General features: G+C 42.4%; 1 protein-coding gene across 3 annotated transcripts in view; it reads right to left on the bottom strand.

Moving 5' to 3' along the window:
• The window catches only part of AOAH (acyloxyacyl hydrolase), a 156,732-nt gene extending 144,191 nt beyond the window's left edge, over positions 1-12,541 (bottom strand). For 2 of the 3 annotated variants that reach the window (XM_081800267.1, XM_081800269.1), the window contains exon 1: positions 11,939-12,541. In XM_081800267.1, the coding sequence (XP_081656393.1) occupies positions 11,939-12,065 (127 nt within the window). In that variant the 5' untranslated portion in view covers positions 12,066-12,541. The remainder of the gene's footprint in view (positions 1-11,938) is intronic. The other variant, XM_081800268.1, reaches the window with a different exon arrangement.
• Between the last annotated feature and the right edge of the window lie 10,713 nt (positions 12,542-23,254).

Here is a 23,254-nt window from a genome sequence, read left to right as displayed (position 1 = left end):
TGGAGCACTGGGTGTTGTGCACAAACAATGAATCATGGAACACTTCATCTAGAACTAATGATGTAATGTATGGGGATTAACATAAGAATAAAAAAAAATTTAAAAAAAAGAAACTTGTCTTTGAAAAACATATTGTGGTATCAATAGCGTTTTTACTTTTCTATGGCCGAATTTGCTTTTATTGCCGATAGCTAGTATTTTCACTCCATTTGGGCAGATTAGGCTCTGTGGCCTAACCCGACCATCACCTAGAACACTGTCTTTATGAGAAAATGCTCAGCGTGTTCCAAACTTCCAACTTTCGCAAGAACACTGGCAACGAGAGAGGGCAATTTCCTGGTGAGAGGCTGAGCCCGTTCAAGGCTGAGCAGAGTGCCAAGTAATGGCGGTGAGAAGAAATAAGCAAACTGTGCTGAGAGATGCAGGATGGTTGGCTTGGCTAATTTAGAAATATATAAAAAGCTAATAATAAAGAAATGAGAGTACAGACACAGGAGCCATCCCATCCTGTTATTAATTCAATGCATACTTATAAGCACCTGCTATGTGCTCAGAGGCTTAGGATACAGATGTGAATAAGTGAAGTCACAGACCAGGAGGGAAGCCTGATGACTAGAGAAACAGTCTAGTCCTGGCAGCCTGTAAGCGCTCTGGTACAGGGACCTGTTAATGTTTTGGAAGCACAGAAGAGGAAGAAACGAGCTCTGTCTCGAGTAACCGGTGACAGTTTCCTGGAGAATTTGAGTGTTAGAGAATGGGGGGACCTCATTCAACAGAAAAATGCAGGAAGGCCTTCAAGAAGAGAGGCGTAGCATTTTTAAAGACTTGGATATGAGAAAGAGAAGAGTTGGCCAAGGCCCCAGGGTCTGTGGGAAAGACAGAGTGAGAGAGATAGGAAGAGACCCCATCTTGAGGACCCCTGAAGGGCAGACCACAGTGCATGGGCTCCAAATGCTCTAGAGTCTAGAGTATACACCAATGGTTTCAAATATTTTGCTTTGTACCCCATAAAGGAAATTTGAAAATCTATGTACCCCTTCCACATTTAATGGATGTTAAAGTATTATTAATGGATATCAATTTAAATAGTTGCAAAGAGTATAATTCTAGGCAGACTGTAAATATTAGAGTAGAAATCATACATTAATCTCTATGTATCCAAAGGAATCTAAATACTATAGTGATTTATACCTACTCTCATCCACTGAAAAAAAATAAGCTCAAACTCTTCTTTCACAGTGAGAAATTTATATTGATAATCCCTCTCCTTGAATTCATATTTCAATAAAAGTCTACTTCCTTGAATTTTTCTTCCACTATAGAATTTTATCCCAATGTAATATATTTTTATGGTTGAAAGTATTTTATTGATTGCACTGTTATACTTCTTAACACTAAAAATATGAGTAAAATTTAAATGAAAATTTTAATTTCCTGTGAATATAACTCTAAGTATTAAAAAATTCTTCTGGATAGAGTTGTCATTATTAGTAAAATTAACTTTTCTAAGCAGTATGTATTGCCAATTTGATGAACAATTCCTAAATAATAAAAGTAAAATTTTATTGGAATTGCACTTCTTAATGAGATGACTGGCCTTTTTGATTAGTACTTACATCTGTTGAAGAATAATACTTATTCATGTAAACAGGCAAGGCTCAGTATCATGTCTGTTCCTACTTTTCATTTTTAAAGAGGTAGGTGCTGGGTGCCTGGGTGGCTCAGTTGGTTAAGCGACTGCCTTCGGCTCAGGTCATGATTCTGGAGTCCCGGGATCGAGTCCCACAACAGGCTCCCTGCTCAGCAGGGAGTCTGCTTCTCCCTCTGACCCTCCTCCCTCTCATGCTCTCTGTCTCTCATTCTCTCTCTCGCAAATAAATAAAATCTTAAAAAAAAATAAAAAATAAAAAAAAAATAAAGAGGTAGGTGCTGAGAAAACATGTTTACTTAAGTAAATGGAAATGCAAGGACTTTTGATAGAGTGATGTCACTCAATTCTTTTACTCCTTCTGAGTTAAATGTCAAAAACCTTAAGGTGATCTATCATTGGAAATTATTCCAAATGGTCCATCACCTGACAACTCCATTAAGTGTCCCTTCAATTGTGTTGAAGGCAAAGAACTAAAACCACCCGACTTGCAAAAACATTTGTTATCTAATCAATGGAGTCTTTCTCAATTTCTGGGAAGTATATTAAAATAAGAAAAAAGTCTTACTAAGACTTCTCTTTTAATTATACCTATTACAATTCACCTAGAGAGACCCTGTTAGAACTTAATATACTCAGAAAGGATTAGGATGTTGAAATATTGTTCTTTTCAATACTTTTGCCTATATAATATTTTAAGTAAAATCTTTTATCATAATGCAATTTTATATATTTTTGTCAAAGTTGGAGCTGCAGATTTAGTTCATCAGGTTATGAGAAATATCCTCTGTATAATCCGAAATAGCAAAGTCAGACCTTATCATTAAAGGCATTAACTAGGGGCGTCTGGGTGGCTCAGTCGTTAAGCGTCTGCCTTCGGCTCAGGTCATGATCCCAGAGTCCTGGGATCGAGCCCCGCATCGGGCTCCCTGCTCAGCGGGAAGCCTGCTTCTCCCTCTCCCGCTCCCCCTGCTTGTGTTCCCTCTCTCACTGTGTCTCTCTCTGTCAAATAAATAAATAAAGTCTTAAAAAAAATAGTAAAAAAAAAAAGGCATTAACTAATCAGATTATCTTTCAGAAAATGTATGGCTTCATTTTTCCTTTCACGTCTATATTTGAATTCTAAAAGAGATACTTAGAGATAGAAGATAGATGGATAGAAAAACGGATGAATGGGTGAGTGGGTGGGTAGGTGGATGGATGGATGGATGAATAGAAAGAAGGATAGACTGATGATGGGTGGAGGGATAGATAGGTAGATAGATGACAGTTGGATAGATAGAAATAATAGATGATCTTTGACTATGCCCAACAGTTTTTATGTACAAACCTACTTAACTTGAAAAATTTCCACCTGCTGGCAAAGACTTACTACTACCAAAGTTCTTAGAAATGTTTTGTTGAAAAAAAAAGTGTTCGATTTTAGATTGTCTTCTTAGCAATCCAGATTTAGAAATCAAACAAAACAATAAAACAAGATCCAAACCCCATAAATACATACCTAGACAATTTTGAAAGCAAATATAGCAAAATATCAATAGTGTTCATCTGGGTTTTGGGTTTACAGTTGATTTTATTCCTTTTTTTTTTTTCTAAAGATTTTCTTTATTTGAGAGAGAGAGAGAGAGCTTGAGAAGGGGGAGGGACAAAGGGACAAGTAGACTCCCTGCTGAGCACAGAGCCCAATTAGGGCTCAACACAGGGCTGGATCCCAGGACCCTGATATCATGACCTGAGCCCAAGTCAGATGTTTAACCAACTGAGTCACCCATGCACCCCACAGTTGTTTTATTCTTTAAAAATCTTCTTCAGTATTTTCTAAAATCTCTATGAAAGGCACATACTCCTTTATAATTAGAAAAAAACAATAAATTATATTTTATCAAATAATTTCTCATTGAATAAGCTTTTTAATAGCTGCCCTTTACCTTACTAAGCTCTAGGAAAATGTGAAATGACATTTTCTAGAATACCTTCGTTTCAGCTCTCTGCTGAGTGTTTTTGCAAATGGTGTCTCATTTAATCCTCCTCCTCATGAGATTAGTACTTCCCATTTTATGGATGAGAAATATGAGGCTCGGAGAAGTTAAACAACATATCTAAGGCCTTTTAAACAAGCAATGATTCTACTGCTAACTGGCTAGGAGATTCTAATCCAGATCAGTTGAACCTTGAAATCTATATGCTTCTAAGTGTTACACTGAATATATTAAAATATGGGATCTTGAAAGTGAACATTGTCGATAACATTAAAATAATCATTGCTATATTGAAATTTATATGATTTGTGCATATTTTCTCACAATATTCCTTTCACTTTCTAATGACATTTCCTGGAGAGCAAAATGTTTAAATTTAATGAGGCAATTTATAAATTTTTTCTGTTTATATAGCCCTTTTGATGTCATATTTAAGAATCTTTGAATCCAAAGTCACAAAGATTTTCTTCTACATTTTCTTCTAGAAGTTTCATAGCTTTAGCTCTTACCTTGAGACCTATGATCTATTTTGAGTTAATAATTGTGTGTGATTTGAAATAAGCAATCAGATAATGTCGCTTCTCCAACAATGGTTTTCAAAATTTTTGACTATTCTAGTTTCTTTGTATTTTCATTAAATTTTAGGATCAGTTTACCAATTCTTACCAAAAAAAGATGTTAGGATTTTGATTGGAGTTGTGTTTAGTTCATAGGTCAATTTGGGGAGCACTGCTATCTTAACAGCACTGAGTCTTCCAATCCATTAGCATGATGCTTCTCTCCATTTCTGTAAAGCATGCTTTCATTTCTCTCAACAATGGTTTCTAGCTTTCAGTATAGAGTAATTGAATTCCTTTTGTTAAATTTATTCCTAGGTATTTTTTTATTATATTGTGAATGGAATTGTTTCCTTAATTTCAATTCTTGAAAATTTATTGTTAATATAAACAAATATAATTGGTTTTTATATTAATCTTGAATCCTGCAATCTTATTAAACTTTCCTACTCATTATAGTCATTATATTGTAGATACCTCAGGATTTTCTATTCAGGATCATGCTGTCTGAAAATAAAGACAGTTTTACTTATAAAGGCAGTTTTACTTATTCCTTTCCAATTTGCTGGCTTCTCTTATTTTTATTTCTTTATTAAGCTGAATAGAATTTTCAATAAAAATTGAAAGTAGTGAGAGTGGACATCCTTCCTATGTTCCTGATCTTAGGAGGAAAGCATTCAGTCTTCCATCATTAAATATGAAGCTTGCAGTAGGGTTCTCATAGATGTCCTTTATCAGGTTAAGAAAGCTCCTTTTTATTTCATTATTTATTGAGTGTTTTTGACATGGATGGGTGATAGATTTTGTCAAATCATGTTTCTCTTTCTTTTGGGATGCTAATGTAGTTATAGCTTCTACTAATTCACTATATTCCATTAATTGATTTTCAGATGTTAAAATAACTGTGTATATCTAGAATAAATCCCACTTGGTCATGGTGTATAATTCATTTTATATGTTGCTGAATTCAGTTTGTTAATATTTTGTCAAGGATTTTTGCCAATTTTGGATTTTTCTTGTAGCATAAGTGTTTAAAGTTTTAAATTTTCCTCTAAGCACTGATTTAGCTACATTCCATAAAATTTGATATATTGTATTTTCATTTTCATTTAAGCCAAACTATTTTCTAATTTCCCTATGATTTCCTCTTTTATCTGTTTTTTAAAAAGAAGTGTGTTGTCTTATTTGCACACATTGCTTTTTTTTTCCAGATTTCTTCCTATTGTTGATTTCTAATTTAACTGCAAAAATGTTTGTATGATTTCAGATTTTAAAAATGGATTGATACTTGTCTTATTGTCAAGTATATGGTCTATAATGGACAATGTGCCATGTATAGTTAAAAAATAATGTGTACTTTGCTGTAGGTGAATGGAGTGTTCTATAGATGTTAGTTGGGTCAAGTTAGTTGTTAGTGTTGTTCAGGTCTTCTATAACCTTACTTACTTTTTGTCCCCTTGTTCTATCAGTTACAGAGGGAGGAACATTGACATTTTCAACTGTATTGTTGAACTATCTTTCTTTTGAAATTTTTAATTAAATTTTTAAATTTTTGTGTTTTGGGGCTCTGTTATTAAGTGTATGTACATTTACAATTGTCACTTCTTTCTTGATATATTGACCTCTTTATCATTATGGAAGATACTTCTTTGTCTTAGGATTATTTCTTTTTTTTCCTTTTTTTTTAAGAGAGAACGAGCATGAGCAGGGGAGGGATGGAGGGAGAGAGAGAGAATCCCAAGCAGGCTCCACACTCAGTATGGAGAGCTGGATGTGGGGCTTGATCCCATGACCCTGAGATCATGACCTGAGCTGAAATCAAAAGTTGGACACCCAACTGAGTGAGCCCCCAGGCACCTCAGGATTATTTCATATCTTAAAGTATGTTTTGTCTGATAATAATTTATTTATTCCAACTATCTTACATTAAACCCATTTGTCTCTAAATCTAAAGTGTGTCTCTAGGAGACAGAATATAGTTAGATCTTGCCTTGTTTATCTATTTGATCATCTTGTCTTTTGATTGACATGTGTTGTTCATCTACATAGGTCAGAGCTATGTAAATAGCTACATAAATAGACAGATGGAAACATCATACCTTTACAGGGATTTTACTCTGCTTAATGCTTTGTAACATTCTTTTCTTTCCTCTTTCCCATAGTACATTTGATCTATGTTCTAGTTTCACCCTCCTCCCCAGAATGTATTCATATTCTTCCTGAAGAAAAGCATACTGTTGAGTTCTTTTGGTTTTGCTCACTTTGTGACCTTTCCCCAAAGTTGTGGTTTTCTCTCTCTGGAGTGTTTTTGGGGTCTTTCTCTTCAGAGTTGTGAGCCCAGAACAATCCAGGAAAAAAAAGGCAAATGTAGATGTAGTAAAGTTGAGATGATCGGAAACCTACCATTGTGCTAAGGTTGGGGTTAAATTCTATGATAATTTAAAAATAAAAGTAGGGGAATTGAGGAGAGGAGGTGTGAAAAGTGGGGGACAAAGTGCAGGGGGCTGAGCTGGGAACCAGGGGGTGACCCTCTAGAGCAGTTCGGTCTGCAGGACCCGGAAAGTGGATGTGAGCCGCGGGTCCTCCATGAGTGACCGCGTTGCTGAGACAAGCCCCAGAGCTACACCAGCCGTGACACCCCACTTGGGAGCTCTGGGGGCTGGGGACAGAGGCGCACCCTCAGAGGCCGAGAACTTAAATGGCAGAGGGGTACATAAGCCCTTCTGCAGAACTGAGACCAACCCTCAGAAAGGAAAGAAGAGAACCCTGAAGGGGTGGGGAGGATAAATTTAAACACAGAAGGGCTAAGATGAAGTGTTTTCTGCTGTCAGCAGCAGTGGTGGCTTAGGAACAAGTGTTCAGTTACAGAGAAAAAGAAAAAATGAAATTTCTGGATATAAAATTTTTATCATAAATTTTCAAACTTCTCTGCCAGCTCTGTCTAAATCTTTCCTAGTTTTGTCAGTGACACTGTCATCTTACCACTCACCACTTTCTCTTTATCATTCAAACTATAAAGTCACCTCTGACCACTCTGTGTGGGATGCCAGGGCTGGGGGTTGGGGAGAGGGGGATTTAACGGGCTCTGAAGCTGTTTTGTAAATTTAACCAAACGTGAATGAGGGGGGAGAAAGGTGTTTTTTTTTTTTTTTTAAAACCTTTTAGAAGGCTTCCTGAGCATCACATAGTGGTTTAAATAAATAAATAAATCCCCTCAAAACTCAATGAATTAATTTAAAATGTCAATGATTTAAAAACATAAAGATTACTTTGCCCCTAAATCACCCATGTAAAGAAAACGATGTTTTGCAGAAATGAACGTGGCTTATTATTGATTCCATAACATTTGGAAAGTGGCAGAAAGAGGCACGCTTGTTCACAGACAGTGGAATCAGCGTTTGCTTAGTGATCAAATGGGATGTACAGTTCCATGCAAACAAATTATGGTAAATTGGGAGAGGGGCCACTGGGGCTTTGCACAGCTGGATTTTGGAATCTGTTTAAGACCATGCCCTCCAGGTCTGCCGGTTGGTCCCTACTACAAAGACTCCTTTTGGGTCTGAAGCTGAAGTTGTTTGTTTACCCAGGGATGTTGGTTCACTCACTCAGTAACTTCTGTGGTGGTTTCTCTTAGAGTATCTCTCCAGTCACAGCAATCCCCACTTCCGTGAGAGGTGTCTTCTCTGACAAACACATCTGTGCAGTAAGCTCTCCTCACTGCCACCTGCCCCTTACTCAGTGGTCTAAAGATTTGACCCAGATTCTTGGATTAACAACGAGAAGGAGAGTCCATCTCTGTGTGTGCTGAATGACTGCAGGCAAACTCTGGACTGCGGGAGCCCATGATCTGCCAAAGGGACTAGAGCAAGAAAACCAGCTGGTCTGTAGGGTCAGAGATGAAGGCAGTACCAGGATTCCAGAGAGAACTCCCTGGGGCCCTGGCAGCCAACCTTTTTTGGATCCTGGCTCACTGTTTAGAAAAACAGAGTCAGCTCTATTTTTCTGCCTTTTGGTTCTAAAATTCATTCTTGGGATTCTCCTAAGAAAATGTCTTCCTTTTTCTTTTTGCTTACCCTAGCTCAACTCAAGTTAATTCCTGTTACTTAAAACCCCAAGAGTTATACTCGGAGTTACCAAAACCCAATGTTTGGGAAACAAGGTAAGGGGATGGGCACATGACAAAAGGAAGACAATAGTTAAAACAACAATTTTTTAAAATATGGGATTTAGATATGACACAAAACGCACAACAGACAAAATAGAAAAAATAGATAAATTGGACTTCATCAAGATGTAAAACTTTTGCACTTCCAAGGATACCATCAAGAAAGGGAAGAAACCCCTTCAGAACGGGAGAAAATATTTACAAATCGTATATTTGATAAGGGATATATATCTAGATTATATAAAAAACTTTTACAATTCAACAATAAAAAGACAGTAACCCAATTTAAAAATGGGCAAATGAGGGGTACCTGGGTGGCTCATTCAGTTAGGCGTTTGACTTTTGATTTCCGCTCAGGTCATGATCTCAGGGTCTTGGGATCGAGCCCTGCGTCAGGCTCCGGCTCCAGGCTCAGCGTCGAGTCCCCTAGAGATTCTCTCTCTCCCTCTCCCTCTGCCCCTCCCCCCCTCGTGCTCTCTAAATAAACAAATAAAATCTTAAAAATAAAAGGGCAAATGACTTAAATAGACATTTTGTCAAAGAAGATATGTAAATGGTCAATAAGCATGAAGATGTTCAACATCATTATCATTTTGGGAAATTCACATCAAAACTAGAATGAGGTATCCATCCATATCCACTAGGATGACTATAATAAGAAAGCTGGGTAATAACAAGGGATCGGTAAGGTTGTGGGGAAATCGTACCCTCATGCACTGAGGGTAGAGATGTAAAACAGTGCAGCAGCTCTAGAAAACAGTCTGACAGGTCCTCAAAATGTTAAACATAGAATTACCATATGACCTGGAAATTCCACTCCTAGGTATATACCCAAGAGAAAAGAAAACAAATGTCCACACAAAAACCTCGTACATGGATATTTGCAGCAGAATTATTCAGAATCGCTAAGAACTGCAAACAACCCCTATGTCCATCAACAATGACTAGATAAACCATGTGGGGCATATCCAGACAATGAACTATTATTCATTCATAAGAAGAAATGAAGTTGGTACATGCTACAGCCTGGATGAACCTTGAAAACATTATGCTAAGTCAAAGAAGTCTATAACAAAAGACCATGTATCATATTATTCCATTTATATGAAGTGTTCATTGAGACCCCCTTTAGGGGCTGAAGAAAGGAGATGGGGAGCGACTGCTAATAAATATTGGGTTTCTTTTTAGCCTGATAAAAGTGTTTGAAGTAAATATTGATGATCAATACACAGCTTATGAATATACTTAATAAACATTATACTTTAAAGGGGGTAAACTTTATAGTATGTGAATTATATCTCAACAATGCTAGAAAATAAAATTTTATTTAAAAAAATGTGGGGAAGAAATATATTGCCCCAACCTAATCCCTTAAAAAAACCGTAATCACACTTATAGTGAAATCTAAGGCAAGTTTTAACTGGCTGTGTAAACTTGGCCAAGTTGCTTATTTCTCTAAGTCTCAACTGTTTCTCCTGCCAAGTGGGAATAATGATGATATATCCCATAAGGTCATTTTAATGATTAAATGAGGTAGTTCATATAAATCAATAGAAAATGGCAGAAGTGATGCTGTCTGAGGTGAAAGGCCATCTTCTTTCTACTGTGTGATGGTGCCCACTGTCCTTCTGAAAGGGGTAAGAATTTCAGACTCTGACCGCTCAGTTGGATGATCAGAAATCCAACTGGCTGATCCACTTTTTTCAAGGAGATTTTTGTTGCCCAGCGCCATTCAAGAGGGAGGTAATAGCAATGGGATCTTTGAGACCCCTGCAGCTTCCTTCTTTGACTGGCAACACTTGGGTAGAAACATTTCTAAAATTCTAACACTTTACCCCACTCCTCCTCTTTTTCACCCAGCTTATACTTTCACCTTCCTCTGGCTGACTTTATGAATATGATGAGGTTCTTGCAGTCAGCAGTTGTTTGCTTTGAAATGACCAGCCTTTGCTCTGTGCTTCTTGGCTTTCTGCTGGCTCTCCCATGGACACTGCGGTTTATAGGGTTCCTGGGAAGTGGGGTATTACCGCGTGCACTAAGCACCCAGTTTGTCTTTCACTTTAAAGAACTGTAATCAGAACTGTAATGAGAACTGATTCTCATTTTTTTCCCCCTAAACTGGACAGTCAATTTCTGAGGACAGAGGCATTTTAGAAATTATTGTTATTCACCTTTGTATCTCTAGCTCGGAGTGCAGGCCCTGGCATGTGGTGGCCATTCCATGACCATGAGGCGAGTGGACACGGAGGAAAGTGCCTTTGTGCCAGTGGATTTGAAGTCAGATCATCCTGCTTTTTCATCAGAAAGGAGCAGAAGCCCAGCCAGCATCCCTTCTCTTCTCCTGCCTCCTCCACGGTGCTCTTCCTCTTACTACCAGCTGTGAATGAGCTTCCCTCACTGCTTCCTAAGACACACCCCGCGTTTGGACCTGTAAACCAGAGCACCCCCAGATTCCCTTTTAGGAGATAACCCCTCCCCCTGTTGCTGGGACTGTTGGTGTTAAGGGCTCACACCAAGTGTCTCTGCAGGCATCGCCCCCACGCAAGGGAGCTCCCCACTGGGGTCAGTTCATAGCAGTGCCTGTTCAGTGTGGCAGTTCCAGGGTCTAGACCCACCTCAGACCACTCTGAAGAGCCATTTGGCTCCAGAATTCTCTGTGGGATTGACAGAGAGAGAGAGAGACAGAGAGAGAGAGAGAGAGAGAGAGGCTATAGCATAGCCCATATTTTCCTCCTACCTATTCCTGCTGCTTCACCCTCTTCATGGTGTTTTCCCCAAGAGCACACCTCTATAAACTCCCCTGTGCACAAATTTCTGAGTCTGTTTCTCGAAGGAACCAATCCAAACAGTGAGACCCCAGCTGGAACCGCCTGTAGCCCCTGGCTCAGCACAGTCAGTGCTGAGTCAACGTTGATCACATGCCGGCCTCGTCCTGCACTCACCTTTCTTCTTACCGTGAGGACAGGTCAACACCTCGAGGCAGAGTTAGCCAGAAGTTGTGACCTGGGGAAATGGGTGCTAAACCATCATCAAACCTAACCAGCAACAGACTCCCTGAGCTCTTGGGGCCATGGACTATTTGCATAAGAAACCAAATGAACCGCCATGGCTAACGAGAAGGGCCACAAATTCCTTGACACTCCCCACGAAAAGGAGGGAACAGTGTCCCCTACCATTGAGTCTGAGTGGAGAGATCAGGACCACCTGAGCAGTAGAAAATGGCAGAAGTGATGCTGTCTGAGGTGAAAGGCCATCTTCTTTCTACTGTGTGATGGTGCCCACTGTCCTTCTGAAAGGGGTAAGAATTTCAGACTCTTACAAGGGTTGCCCATCCAAGAGAAAAAAAATTCCAATCACCAACGAGGTGGAGGGCTTTTACAACTAATTCAAACGAGTAATTGTGTAGAGTACTTATGTGCCGTCGTGTGAATGCTCACTCTCGGGCTCAAAGATTTTCTGTGTTGGTGAGGTTACTGGCACCCAGCTTGGAATTCATAGCTATTGATGTCATTAAACAGGTGACTTACTACGCAAAGTATTTGACCCCATTGTTGTGTCCGCCTGAAAAATATACAAAACGCTTACTTACCCACACAGGTGTGGCCACTGGAGTGTCTGGCGCTGGGCTGGTCGTCAGAGGCTGGAGAGGCCGACGTGTGAAGGGGCAGGAGTAAGAACAGGGTTGTCGCCAAAAGGATATTCCAGAGGGACGTCATCTCAGAAGCGTGCACCAGGAGAGACCAGCCTGGCTACAGAGGCTGCCCACCGAGGGACACTGAAGCCGGGGCCACGGAAGCTTCTCTTCCGCTCTTTGACCCCCCCCCACACTCCCCACACTCTCACATATACACACTTTTCATACGTGTGAAGGGACTAGAAAAACATACAAACATTCACAGACCCACTCCTTCCTCTTGCAGAACCGAGAGAGAGAGAGAGAGAGAGCGAGCGTGCGCGCCAGACGCCTGCGCCCGGAAAGAGCTTCAAGGAGTCCCTGGGAGGCAGGTTTTTTGAGTTAAAAAGTGCTTCGAAAGGACAAACCCAAGTGGCAGCAGCAGCAACATCGTGCCCTTCTGTGCTCACCAGCTGAAGTCAGTAAGAAGCCAGGGGAACCTCCAGGCTTGCTGGAATCCTCCTGGGGGCTGTTAGGAGGCCCTTCCCCTTTCGCTCTTGCAAAACGAAACAAAACTAAAACTGAAGAAAAAAAAAAAACAAACCACAAACACACAACCTATAGCAATGTGACCAGCAACGTCTACACATTATAGAAATTATAATTTGCTCTATTCAGAAGTTATCTAGTTTTGCTCTAAATAATTTTGTATGGTAAGATCGAGCTCCTTATTCTGTTGCTAAAGAATATTCTGGTCAGGTAGTTCTTTTCCCCTGGAGAAGTTGGGTTATTCCTCCGAGGGTCAAGTTTTCTCAGGGCCTTCAGTCTGGTGTGCAGGAAATAAGGAATAGAGACAGTAATGTGCACTCAGCACGGCTGGATTTTAAATCTAATGAGAAGAAGGATGTGCTGGAATTAACCTGTTCATATTTACTTGGCTGTGTGTGGTGCATCTCTTTCCTCCAGAATTTCAAAACATGTTTATATTCCCCACCTGTAGATGATTTGTTCATTTTTTTAAGAGACTGACTTTCTGTTTTGAAGATGAGAACAGAATGCTGTTTTTCTGGGGTTTTGGGAGGAACTGAACCAGATCTTAGATAGAGAAAAGACATATAACCTAAGTGCTTTGTTCTGAAACAGGATACAGCAAAGTCGTATGCCATTCTCAGACAAGATAAGGGGATTGGGCCAACGTACCACAATCTAGATAAGCCTGGGAGATCCTGCAATTTTTACTCTCCTTGTTGAAGCTCTGAGGAAAGCTTATTATAAAATTCACGAAATATTGTGAAAGCTATCAGACTTGGTAGAGAGCTCTCCTTCTCCTCCTCCTGCTTTTATTCAAGGAATGGCATTGAAAATAGCAGGCAGAATTTTAGAGTTGTATTCTTTCCAGGATGTAGGAAATCCCAGTTTTTATGGTTTAAAGATTTCTTTGTAAGCATTAGCTTAATAAATGCCAATTTGTCAAATTTCTGAATCTGCAGCAATGATATCACATGCCAGGGTGTTTCCCTGCTTATGTCCCGGGACAGGGTGGACCAACAGACGCCATGGATGACCTTGGTCACCATGGGCCTGTGACTTCCTTTGAGGCTGGTCCTCAAGGTCCCTGACCCTGTGATCAAGGAAATCTCTGGAGGTCACCAGGACCACCACAGGGGGCAGGGCCTAGAGAAGTTCTAGAGACTTCCCGGGTACCTGGCAAGAAGAGAGTGCTTAGTAAATCAAATCTTTGGTTATTATTCCAGCAGGAGTGTGATGAAATCTGCACGCCAGGCCAGCCTTGGAGAGGAGGATAAGACACCCATGCTAGATGCAGGCCAAGGTGTGGGGAAACGGCATGGATTGGAGGAGGCAGCCTCTATTGAATGCTTTCTGTGCTCTAGGCAGCACTCCAGGAAGACACAGTCTCTTTTGCTAACCCATAGGTTGGTGAGGAACCTTCAGGCAGCTTCCAGAAGAAAATTTGGCACAGGCTCTGGGCTTCCTGAGTTTCTTTTGGTCTAGATTTATAGCTGTGAGCAGGCTGTAAGCAGGCCTCTCGGGGTGAGAGGAATTTCTCAGCCTAACGCTGAATGCAAGTTTTCAGCCTTGGTCAATGTGTGTGGGACACAGGCAGTTCTGCCTACAAAACCGACCCCCACCCAGGAACAGTGAACCCGGAGGCAACCTGGGGTGCTCAGGCTTGTGGCCTGGCCAAACTGGGAATTCCTGGCTTAGCTGAGCAGCACCAAGCAAGTCCCTTACCATTTCCAGCGATGAGATTCCTCAGCTGTGTGGGTATGTCAGTCATACCTGACACATGGTAGGTTTTCCACAGACTGATTTTCATGCTTGAAGGTCAAGTTCTTACTGGGCAGGGTCAAAAGAGGAAAACAGAAATCAGGAAGTGATTTTTGCTAATTAATGCTAAAGTAAATGCATGTGCAGACTCCCCCAACAAAACCTTTCTGTCACCAAGTGGGCGGTTCCTCAAGGCATCCCTCAGACTGGCTGCTTTCATGTCCCCCCGCAGGGCTGCGTTTGTCCGTTGAGCATTGAGAGCACAAGACCTAGGATCTCTGCGCAACTTGCTGAAGGGCCCTGGATCTGCCCGTGGCTTATAATAACTAGCTGGACCCTGGACAATGTCTCTAGGGGACTCCTGCTATCAGATGCTCCAATTCAGGTTTTCTCAATATCTGCTGTGGGGAATGAGATTTCTTCCTTGCAGCATTTTGTTACTTTACTTGGGGAGTTTCAAACCACAGTCCCTGTAGCAGAAGGCTGAGGGTTTATAATTCCCAAATGCTACACCTGTGGTTCTGGTTTGTTCTGTCTGAATATGCTTCCTGATTATTTTTTGACCTGCATTGGCCTCCACCATCTCATTCACAGCAAGTCCCTTAATCAGGAAAAAAAAATGACCTAGACGGCAGGAGATACTGTAAAAGCTGGTGCTGTCACAAAAGCATACCTTTCCTTTGACTTTCTCCTCTTCCTGACACCAGGGATCCCTCTCTTGGCTTTTGGCTTCCCAGGATTCTCTGCGGTGGTGCTCGGTTCAGACCCACCAACCCCAGATGCTTTGCTGACCCGCTCCTCCCCAGTCAGAGCTTATTTATTCTAGCTTTAGCCCATCCTCTTTCTGTTCTGTGCTAGGGAAATAGTAAATTAATCCACAACAAGGCTGCCCATCTGCTAATTAAAAGAGTTATGAATTTAGGAGGGGGGACCTACATTTTCATTGTGGCTTCACGATTTCCTAGCTGGGTGCCTTTGGACAAGTGGGTCCACCTCTCTGGGATTAGTTGCTGTCACTGCAAAATGGGTCATATGATGCCAATATTATAGAAAAATTCCTAGGATTAAAGAGACAATGAGAGCGAAAAAAACCTACCACTAAATGTTGGAGAAATTTAAAGCTAACAATCAATTAACATTATCCTTCTCAAGTAATATTGGAATTTTAACATGCTTTATACATTTTCTGAGGGCATTTAAAGGGATTTCCATTTCAGTAATGCACGTAAGTAGGTGCAAAGTTGGAATTCAGAAAGCCCCAGGGGAGTGGCCAGCCACAGGTCCTGGTTGGAGGGGGGAGACTTGTGATGCATGTGAGTAGTAAGCACACAGTGGGCACTGGGTGAGAGTGTGGAGACCAGTAACGCCTCTCCGAGATGTATGCTGGTAGCTTCCAGCAGGAAGAGCCATGCACCAGGAGATAAACCAATGATCCTCTAGCGATGGGTGGCCCAGCAAAGGTGCAAAGCAACCTAGACACGCAACAGGATGTGTACTCTGACACTCCCCACAAACCCCACCCACTCATTCACACCCTTCCAGGGTCTTGAGATTTTTAGAGATATGTATCTAGCAGGGGTATGCCATTTATAACCACAGCCTTCTAAGGAGGGTGCATTCTATTAGATATCACTTGTTTTATCTGTTGGGCACCTGATAAAAGTTCAAGAAAGGAGCTGTGGTTAGTGAACTACTTTTCATAAGCAAGGCAGAAGAATTTGGACCTAATCCGGAAGGAAGAGGGTAGGAACAGAGAAATGAGAGTGAAGGGAGAAGTGGGACAGATGAGACGCTAGCATCTTTCTGGCTAGAAAACCAAGAGAGAAGTGCTGGAAAGTGGGGTGGCAAGAGACTGAGCTAATAGAAAGGTCTGATGTAGATTTGCAAGTTGTTTACTATGCCATGTGTGAAATGATACTTTGCCCAGATCCTGAATGGATTTTTGTGGAAATCAATGAGAACAACTTTTCTGTTTGGATCAGAGCAAGGCAGAGCTACGAAGGCACACGTAGAAGAAAGTGCAGAGGCAGAAGGACCAAGAGAATACAAGCTCAGGAATTCACAAGTATCTTGGGGAGGCCTTTGGACTCTCATGTGCTATAGATTGGGGAGGAGGTAGTCGTCAGTCACTTTGACCTACATCTCCAAAGTGTAAAGTTTGAATGCACAGAGAATAAAATCAAATAAACATCCTCAAAATAACCTTGAAGTTCATCCATTCATTCTTTCATTCATTTTTAGATAAAAGAAGTCTGAGGTTAGGCAGTTCAGGGGGATTTTGGCCATCCCATGATGTCTTCAGGGACTCAAGCCCCTCATTTTCTTATTTTTTTTTTTTAAGATTTTTGTTTAGTTATTTGACAGAGAGAGAGAGAAAGAGAGAGAGAGAGCACAAGCAGGGGGAGTGGGAGAGGGAGAAGCAGGCTCCCCACTGCGCAGGGAGCCCAATGTGGGGCTCAATCCCAGGACCCTGGGATCATGACCTGAGCTGAAGGCAGATGCTCAACTGACTGAGCCACCCAGGCGCCCCTCCTCATTTTCTGTCCCACTATCCTAGAACTGATTTTGATCCTCAAGATCAGCAGAAGTCTAAAATGGCTGCTAGCACTCCAGCTATTGCGTCTACCTTCCAATAGTAGAAGAAAGAAGAAGTCTAGTGGAACTTACACCTTCCCTTATAAAGGTGTTTCTTCCCAAACCTCCCCCAACACTTTGCTTACATCTCACATAAGCAAAAGCCATACCTGGCTACAAGGGTTGCTGGGAAATAGAGTCATACAACCACTCCTAACTGCAAGGGAAGCTGAAGCAGGTCGTCTTTATTCTGGTGGCAATGTGCTCAGCTAAAAACCAGGGTTCTAAAAAGAAGGAGAAATTGAATTGGGGACACTTGCCCACCATGTATATTACACATAAATGCATATAAACATTTTTCTTTCTTTCTTTTTTTTTTTTTTTAAAGATTTTATTTATTTATTTGACAGAGAGAGAGATAGCGAGAGCAGGAACACAAGCAGGGGGAGTGGGAGAGGGAGAAGCAGGCTCCCCGCAGAGCAGGGAGCCCGATGTGGGGCTCGATCCCAGGACCCTGGGATCATGACCTGAGCCGAAGGCAGACGCTTAACGACTGAGCCACCCAGGCACCCAAACATTTTTTCTTTCTGAATTGAATATGTTTGATTAGGTTGTGTGAGTTTTTGGAAGATAAAATGAGCAGGCATACTGGCCTGTCCTATTCTTCTCCGTGGGGTTTTCTTTGAATGCTGGGCAGACCGATGCTCCCCAAAGGCACTTTCCACTCCAGCTCTTGTCCTAGAGAGCTCATGGAAAAATGAGCTGGCAAAAATCCTCATGAAAATCACAGCTGAGGCTGAGACGAGATGGGCCAACCTGTGGTCAGGGGACCATCATGAGTAAGACAGGCTCCCACTGTACTGAGAGTTCGCCACTACATAAAACATGGACTAAATCTCTTCTAGAAATACTTTCTGGAAGGGACCCCAAGGAAAATGCAGTAAGGTGCAAATGAAATGTAAACAAAATGCTAAAAGCAGCTTCAAGTTTCATGGTATAGGACATACAGGACACTGTACTTGCAGAAGGGCCTTAGATTATGGGGTTGACCAGAGGGCTCATGGTCAAACATTCTGGAAGATTAAGCGGCTAAAGAAATGGCAACCCTGTGAACTTGCCTCAGCCTGAGGGGATACTATTTCATGGCATGGGCCGCAGATGCACACAGCAAGCTCAGACCAGTCTGTCTCTGGCAGGCTTCTTCAGAGCTCCTGTATCAAGACTGAAGGTCTCTCGCTGACTCGCTAAGTCATTGCATCGGGAATCAGTGAAAAAGTGAAGGGGGATTGCTTCGCTAGTGCTTGGCACAGAGCAGTGTGTCAAGCAACGTCTCCAAACTCCTGCCAGTGTTTCCATTGGGAGGGTGGAGGGAGGAAGAGGGGGTGGGGATGAACATAGATTTGGGGAAATAAAGAAGCAGGATAAGTATATCCCTGAGTGACATTATGTTAAGATAATATGGGCCTTCAGGAAAAAGAGAAAGATAATGGGGAGCTCAAATAAGTATAAAATTAGGGTTTAAGAAAAGTAGTAATCTTAGTCAAAACACAATAGATCATATTACCCTGTTGCTTATAACTGCTCAAAACTCCCCAGACCCACCAAATGGAAGGATGAATTCCTCAGAAGGTTCATAGGGTTGATATCTACTGTTATCTCCCCAGCCAAGTGTCTAGACACTTTGCTAAGTGGCCTATGTTCTGGTGACACCAAATTGCCAGTGATGTCCCCAGACATGCCCAGCTCTTTATGCCTCAGTGCCTTTGCATGAGCTTTCACTCTGCCCAGAATGTTCTCCTTCTTATCTTCCAGGACAACAACTCCTTTTCCTTCAAGGCCACCTCTCAGAAGCCTTCCCTGTCCCCTGCCAAGTACAAGTGTTTGCTCTGTCCTCAGTGCTCCCAGGACACTATGGGCAAGCCTCCCCTAGCCCTTGCTTCTGTGGCATGGCCACGAGGGTAGGCATCTGACTCCCCCACCAGCGGGTGGTTCCTAGATGGCACGTTATTTAGCACTGTCCCCAAAGAACATGCACCTGACTCAAGGCAGGTACTCAATCAATGTTCATGGGGGAAAAAAGGAGTGAGCAAAAAGAGAAAATATGTTAGCTATTATAGCAGAACAGTGGAGCTGATGAGGATATTTTTAAAAAATGTTCTCAGGAGCGTTATGTGAAAGGAAGACACATTAAAGGCAGGCAGTATATTTAGGGTTCAGAACTAAACCCTAGTGCAAATGCTTCTGAGTCAGTTCAGGGAAGGGCTGAGCATCCAAGGAGGATTTGAGTGGCGGTCCCAAGACTGGGTAGAGAGAAAACAAGAAGTGAGAGTCATGCTGTCAGGGGTAAAATCTAGAGTCATGCAATTTCCTCCTGGTTTTTCACAGTTTTTGTAATAAGGTGGTAAAGTTGATTTCCCAGGCGACCATGGACCTGAGCCCAGCGAGACGAGTGGGGAAGGGAAGCAGTGGGAGGGAAGGCGTCGTCTTGCTGAGTGCCAGAATGAGCAGCTCGGAGGAGCCGTGAGGAAGGGCTCAGCTGACCACACTCGCCTCCCAGAGAAGGAAGCACACGATAGCAGGTCCTCTTTGCCTCCTGGAGATGCCTGAACCCCCTTTACAAATTACTTCTTGCCATGATCTGGGGTGGGAGGAAGATGGCCGAGGTAAATGGAGACCACAGAGGAGCAAAGTGAAGCAAGGGCGGTGGGCCTGGGCGCCCTGCCGCAGGGACTGACACCTCGAGGGTCAGTCTGAATTGAGCTGCAGTTTTCTCCTCATCCCACATCCTAAATAATGCTTTTAAAAGTCACTGTCTCATCAATTTTTTTTTTTTTTGCAGAGTTTTAGTGTATGTGTATGCATCCATGTGGGCCTATGTTTGAAGATGGTCCCAAATTCTTTGACACTCCCACTGTTGAGAGATGGGGGGGTCCACTTGCCCTCCTCCTGAATCTGGGCTGGTTCATGACTGCTGACCAATGCAGTCTGGAAGGACTGTTTCTGGGCTAGTGCCAGACCCAGACTTTCAGAGGACTGGCAACCCCTGCTTTGGTTTCTCAGAGCTCTTCTTCCACGTAAGAAGTCTGATTGTGCTGCTGCAGAGACCACATGCAGACCCTGAGACCGTGTGGAGAGGCAGAAGTCCCCTTCTGACTCAGCCTCCCAGCTGTCACTCCAAAGGCACCAGACATGGGAGTGAGACCAACTTTGACCTTCCAAACAAGAGTGAAGCCGTCTTGGACCCTCCAGACTAGCCCAACTGCCAGCCCAATGCCAACAAAGCCCGCCCACCACCCCCAGTTGATATTACTTGAAGCAGAAAAATCTACCAGTGGAACCCTGCCAGGAAAAGAGATAATAAAATAGTTGTTGTTTTAAGCCCCTATATTTTGGGGTCATTTGTTATGTAATAGTAGATAATCAGAACAGTGTGTGAGATTGGAGATTGAGGTATGGTTGGCCAGTCTGCATCATCCAAGTGTTAAGGGTTTGGGCATATCTGCCCCCATCTCTTTTGGTGCTGTGCTTTTCAGAACACTAAGGTCCCTCATTTGAGAGCAAACCAGTCCAAAAGCACTGGACTTTTCTAGTGATCAGAGGTGGTTGCTGCATGTCCCAAAAGGACAGTAACCTAGACTCAAAAGATGAAAGGACCATGTAAGACTTTCAAGGGCAAATATCTTCAAATTTAGAGCAAAGGTCACATTTTCTGGCTCACACCTTTTAAGTCCCCTGAGAATACTTATATTGCTTGTTTGGTATATCGGTTTTTATTGCAATGAAGATAAGGAGAAGAGAGCGAGGTGATGAAGAGAGGCTGTCTGCCTGGGGTTTGTTAATATGTTGCAACTGGAGTAAGGACTTAGGTTGTAGAATCCTTTGTTAACATTTGCTACCTTTGAACTAGGTTGAAATAACACATTACCTGTTCTCAAGCACCATAAGGTTGATAGAAATCTCAGAGCCAGAAAACAAGGAGGAACTTTGCCTTAATTTCATTCTCCCCAGAACTCAAGGAGCAGGTAACTCATGCAGAACATTACTGAAACTGAGGCCCAGAGAGGTCAAGATGACCTTTTTGGAATCAAAGCCCAGAATGGAAACCCCAATACTGATTCTGAATACAGAATCCTTTCTGCTTCTTCCTTCCATATCCTTTCGAAGACTTGTTTCTTCTATTCTGCTTTCAGGGGCCATTATTTTTATTTTATTTTATTTTATTTATTTTATTTCACTATTAATTTATTTGAGAGAGAGAGAGAAATTCACAGGGGGGTGGGGCAGAGGGAGAGAGTCTTAAGCAGACTCCATGCTGAGCACAGAGCCCGATGTGGGACTCTATCTCACGACCCTGAGATCATGACCTGAGCCGAAACTAAGAGTTGGACGCTTAACCAACTGTGCCACCCAGGTGCCCCTATTCTATTTTATTTTAGTAAATGTTTTACAGAGGATGTAAAAGGTTAAATATATACTTAATATATATTTAAATATATATACACACATACACATAAAATTGTTAAATAGGAACCAAATGTCATAATATAATCAGGATAAAATAAATTTATTCTAGTATAACCACATAATTTTTAAATTCAACATTGAAAGAAATCATTGATGCCATACGTTTTGCTAAAACAATATGTCCTCTCTTTTACTCCATGTGTTTAGGCAGCGAGTCCCAGACAAGGCCATTGCCACTGGGCAAACGTTCAGGTGCAGGTGTGGTTTGTTTCAACCTCTTTGTCCCTTCTCTTAGTCCAGATCTGTCTGAGACCTTGGGGGACACACAGACCCAGGTGATTGCTCCAGGTTGATGGGGATGTGCGTTCCCTCCAAGTGTGTCAAATTTGCTTTCCCTGAAAGGGCAGTCCTCCAAGATCCTCATCTAATTTATCCCAGAGCAGGAAGATAGTTAGCTGCAGCTAGAGAGGTCTGAAATTAGGGACTAGCATATGTCAAGGCTTTGTGTTTTGGGGTGATTCCCTAGTACCACCGGTTCTCCAGGCTGCCTGCTGGCTCAGTGTCTGGGCCTGACATTGCTTCCGTTCCCACTAAGCTCTCCAGGAGCCAAGCTGACCTGAATTTCCATTAGGCTCCTGACACCAGTTGAGCTCTTGCCCCTCCTCATGGAGCTAGAAGGCCTCATTTCCCCACCTTACAGATAGTTGCTGGAGTCTCACTGCCTGTGGCCTGACCTCTCAAACCACATCCCCTTTGCTCACGTGACTATATGTGTTATCTGTTGCCTGCATTTCAGTTATGTTTTGCCTCCTGGACTGTACCTCTGCTGGGTTCTTTTTTTTTTTTTTTAAAGGTTTTTATCTATTTGACAGAGAGATAGAGAGCACAAGTAGGCAGAGTGGCAGTCAGAGGGAGAGAGAGAAGCAGGCTTCCCGCTGAGCAGGGAACCCGACGCGGGGCTCGATCGCAGGACCCTGGGATCATGACCCGAGCTGAAGGCAGCTGCTTAACCAACTGAGCCACCCAGGCGCCCCCTTCTTCTGGGTTCTTGGTGTCTGCCTAAAATAAGCTCGGGCTTTCTTTACCCATTAGATCCTGAGCTCTGGCCCCAATATCTACCTTGATGAGAGCCAGCCTCATCAGTAGTGGTGGGGCCACCTCAACTTTGTCTTGGTCTTGCAAGTTTTTCCATTCTCTCTGGGCTGCAAGGCTAAAGTCCAGTTGGTTTTGTATCCGAGGCCATCTGAGATACCTGAATCCTAGGCTTGAAGTCACTCTAGGGTAGAGCCAGAATTTTGAACAACTCAAATACCTCCTCCCTCACCCTTCCCCAGAAAAGCTGTAAATGCTCATGATGGTGGTCAGCCGACAAGTCAGCCAACATCTCAGATATGACTAATTGCCCTTATGCCAAGTACATTTGCCAGTTTGCCTTGACCAACTAAGAGTTACCTGCAGACCCTCATCCCTCCATCTCCTGGGACTAGACTCTTGAAGGCCATTCATTAGACCATCCACTCTCCCTGGAATTCACTGCTTTGCTGGAATATGTTCCAGGAGTGATTTAGTTCCTTCAAAGCTACCCTGTCCTCACTGCTCTGTGGCATCAACATCTCTACTTTCCCAGAATTCAAGCCAAAAGAGAACGAGACCATCTAACCAGGTATTCCTTGTAATCGGGCTCACTTGAAGTCATCTCCTTGCAAACTGACCAGTTCAGGTAAAGCACCCAGCCAGCACCTTGCTTCAAAAGCTCTGGTGAGGCATCTGTCCTGGAGGGTCCAAACACCTCTTGGCTGCAAGCCACGATATAAGAAATCGACTTAATTTCTGATTCAGAAACGTTCCTTCTACTCTTTGATGTGAGAAAGTGATCAGACTTCAACACAGACCTGTGGGTTTAGAAGACTGCTATTTGGTGGATCTGACATAAGATACCCATGTGGAACTGATCCATACTTGGCT

This window comes from Leptonychotes weddellii, chromosome 12 (genome assembly GCF_054177405.1).
Source record: "Leptonychotes weddellii isolate Sample4059 chromosome 12, ASM5417740v2, whole genome shotgun sequence".
In the NCBI taxonomy this organism is placed as follows: domain Eukaryota; kingdom Metazoa; phylum Chordata; class Mammalia; order Carnivora; family Phocidae; genus Leptonychotes; species Leptonychotes weddellii.
Note: the sequence above shows the minus strand (reverse complement) of the source record. Positions and strands in the feature narration are given on the sequence as shown.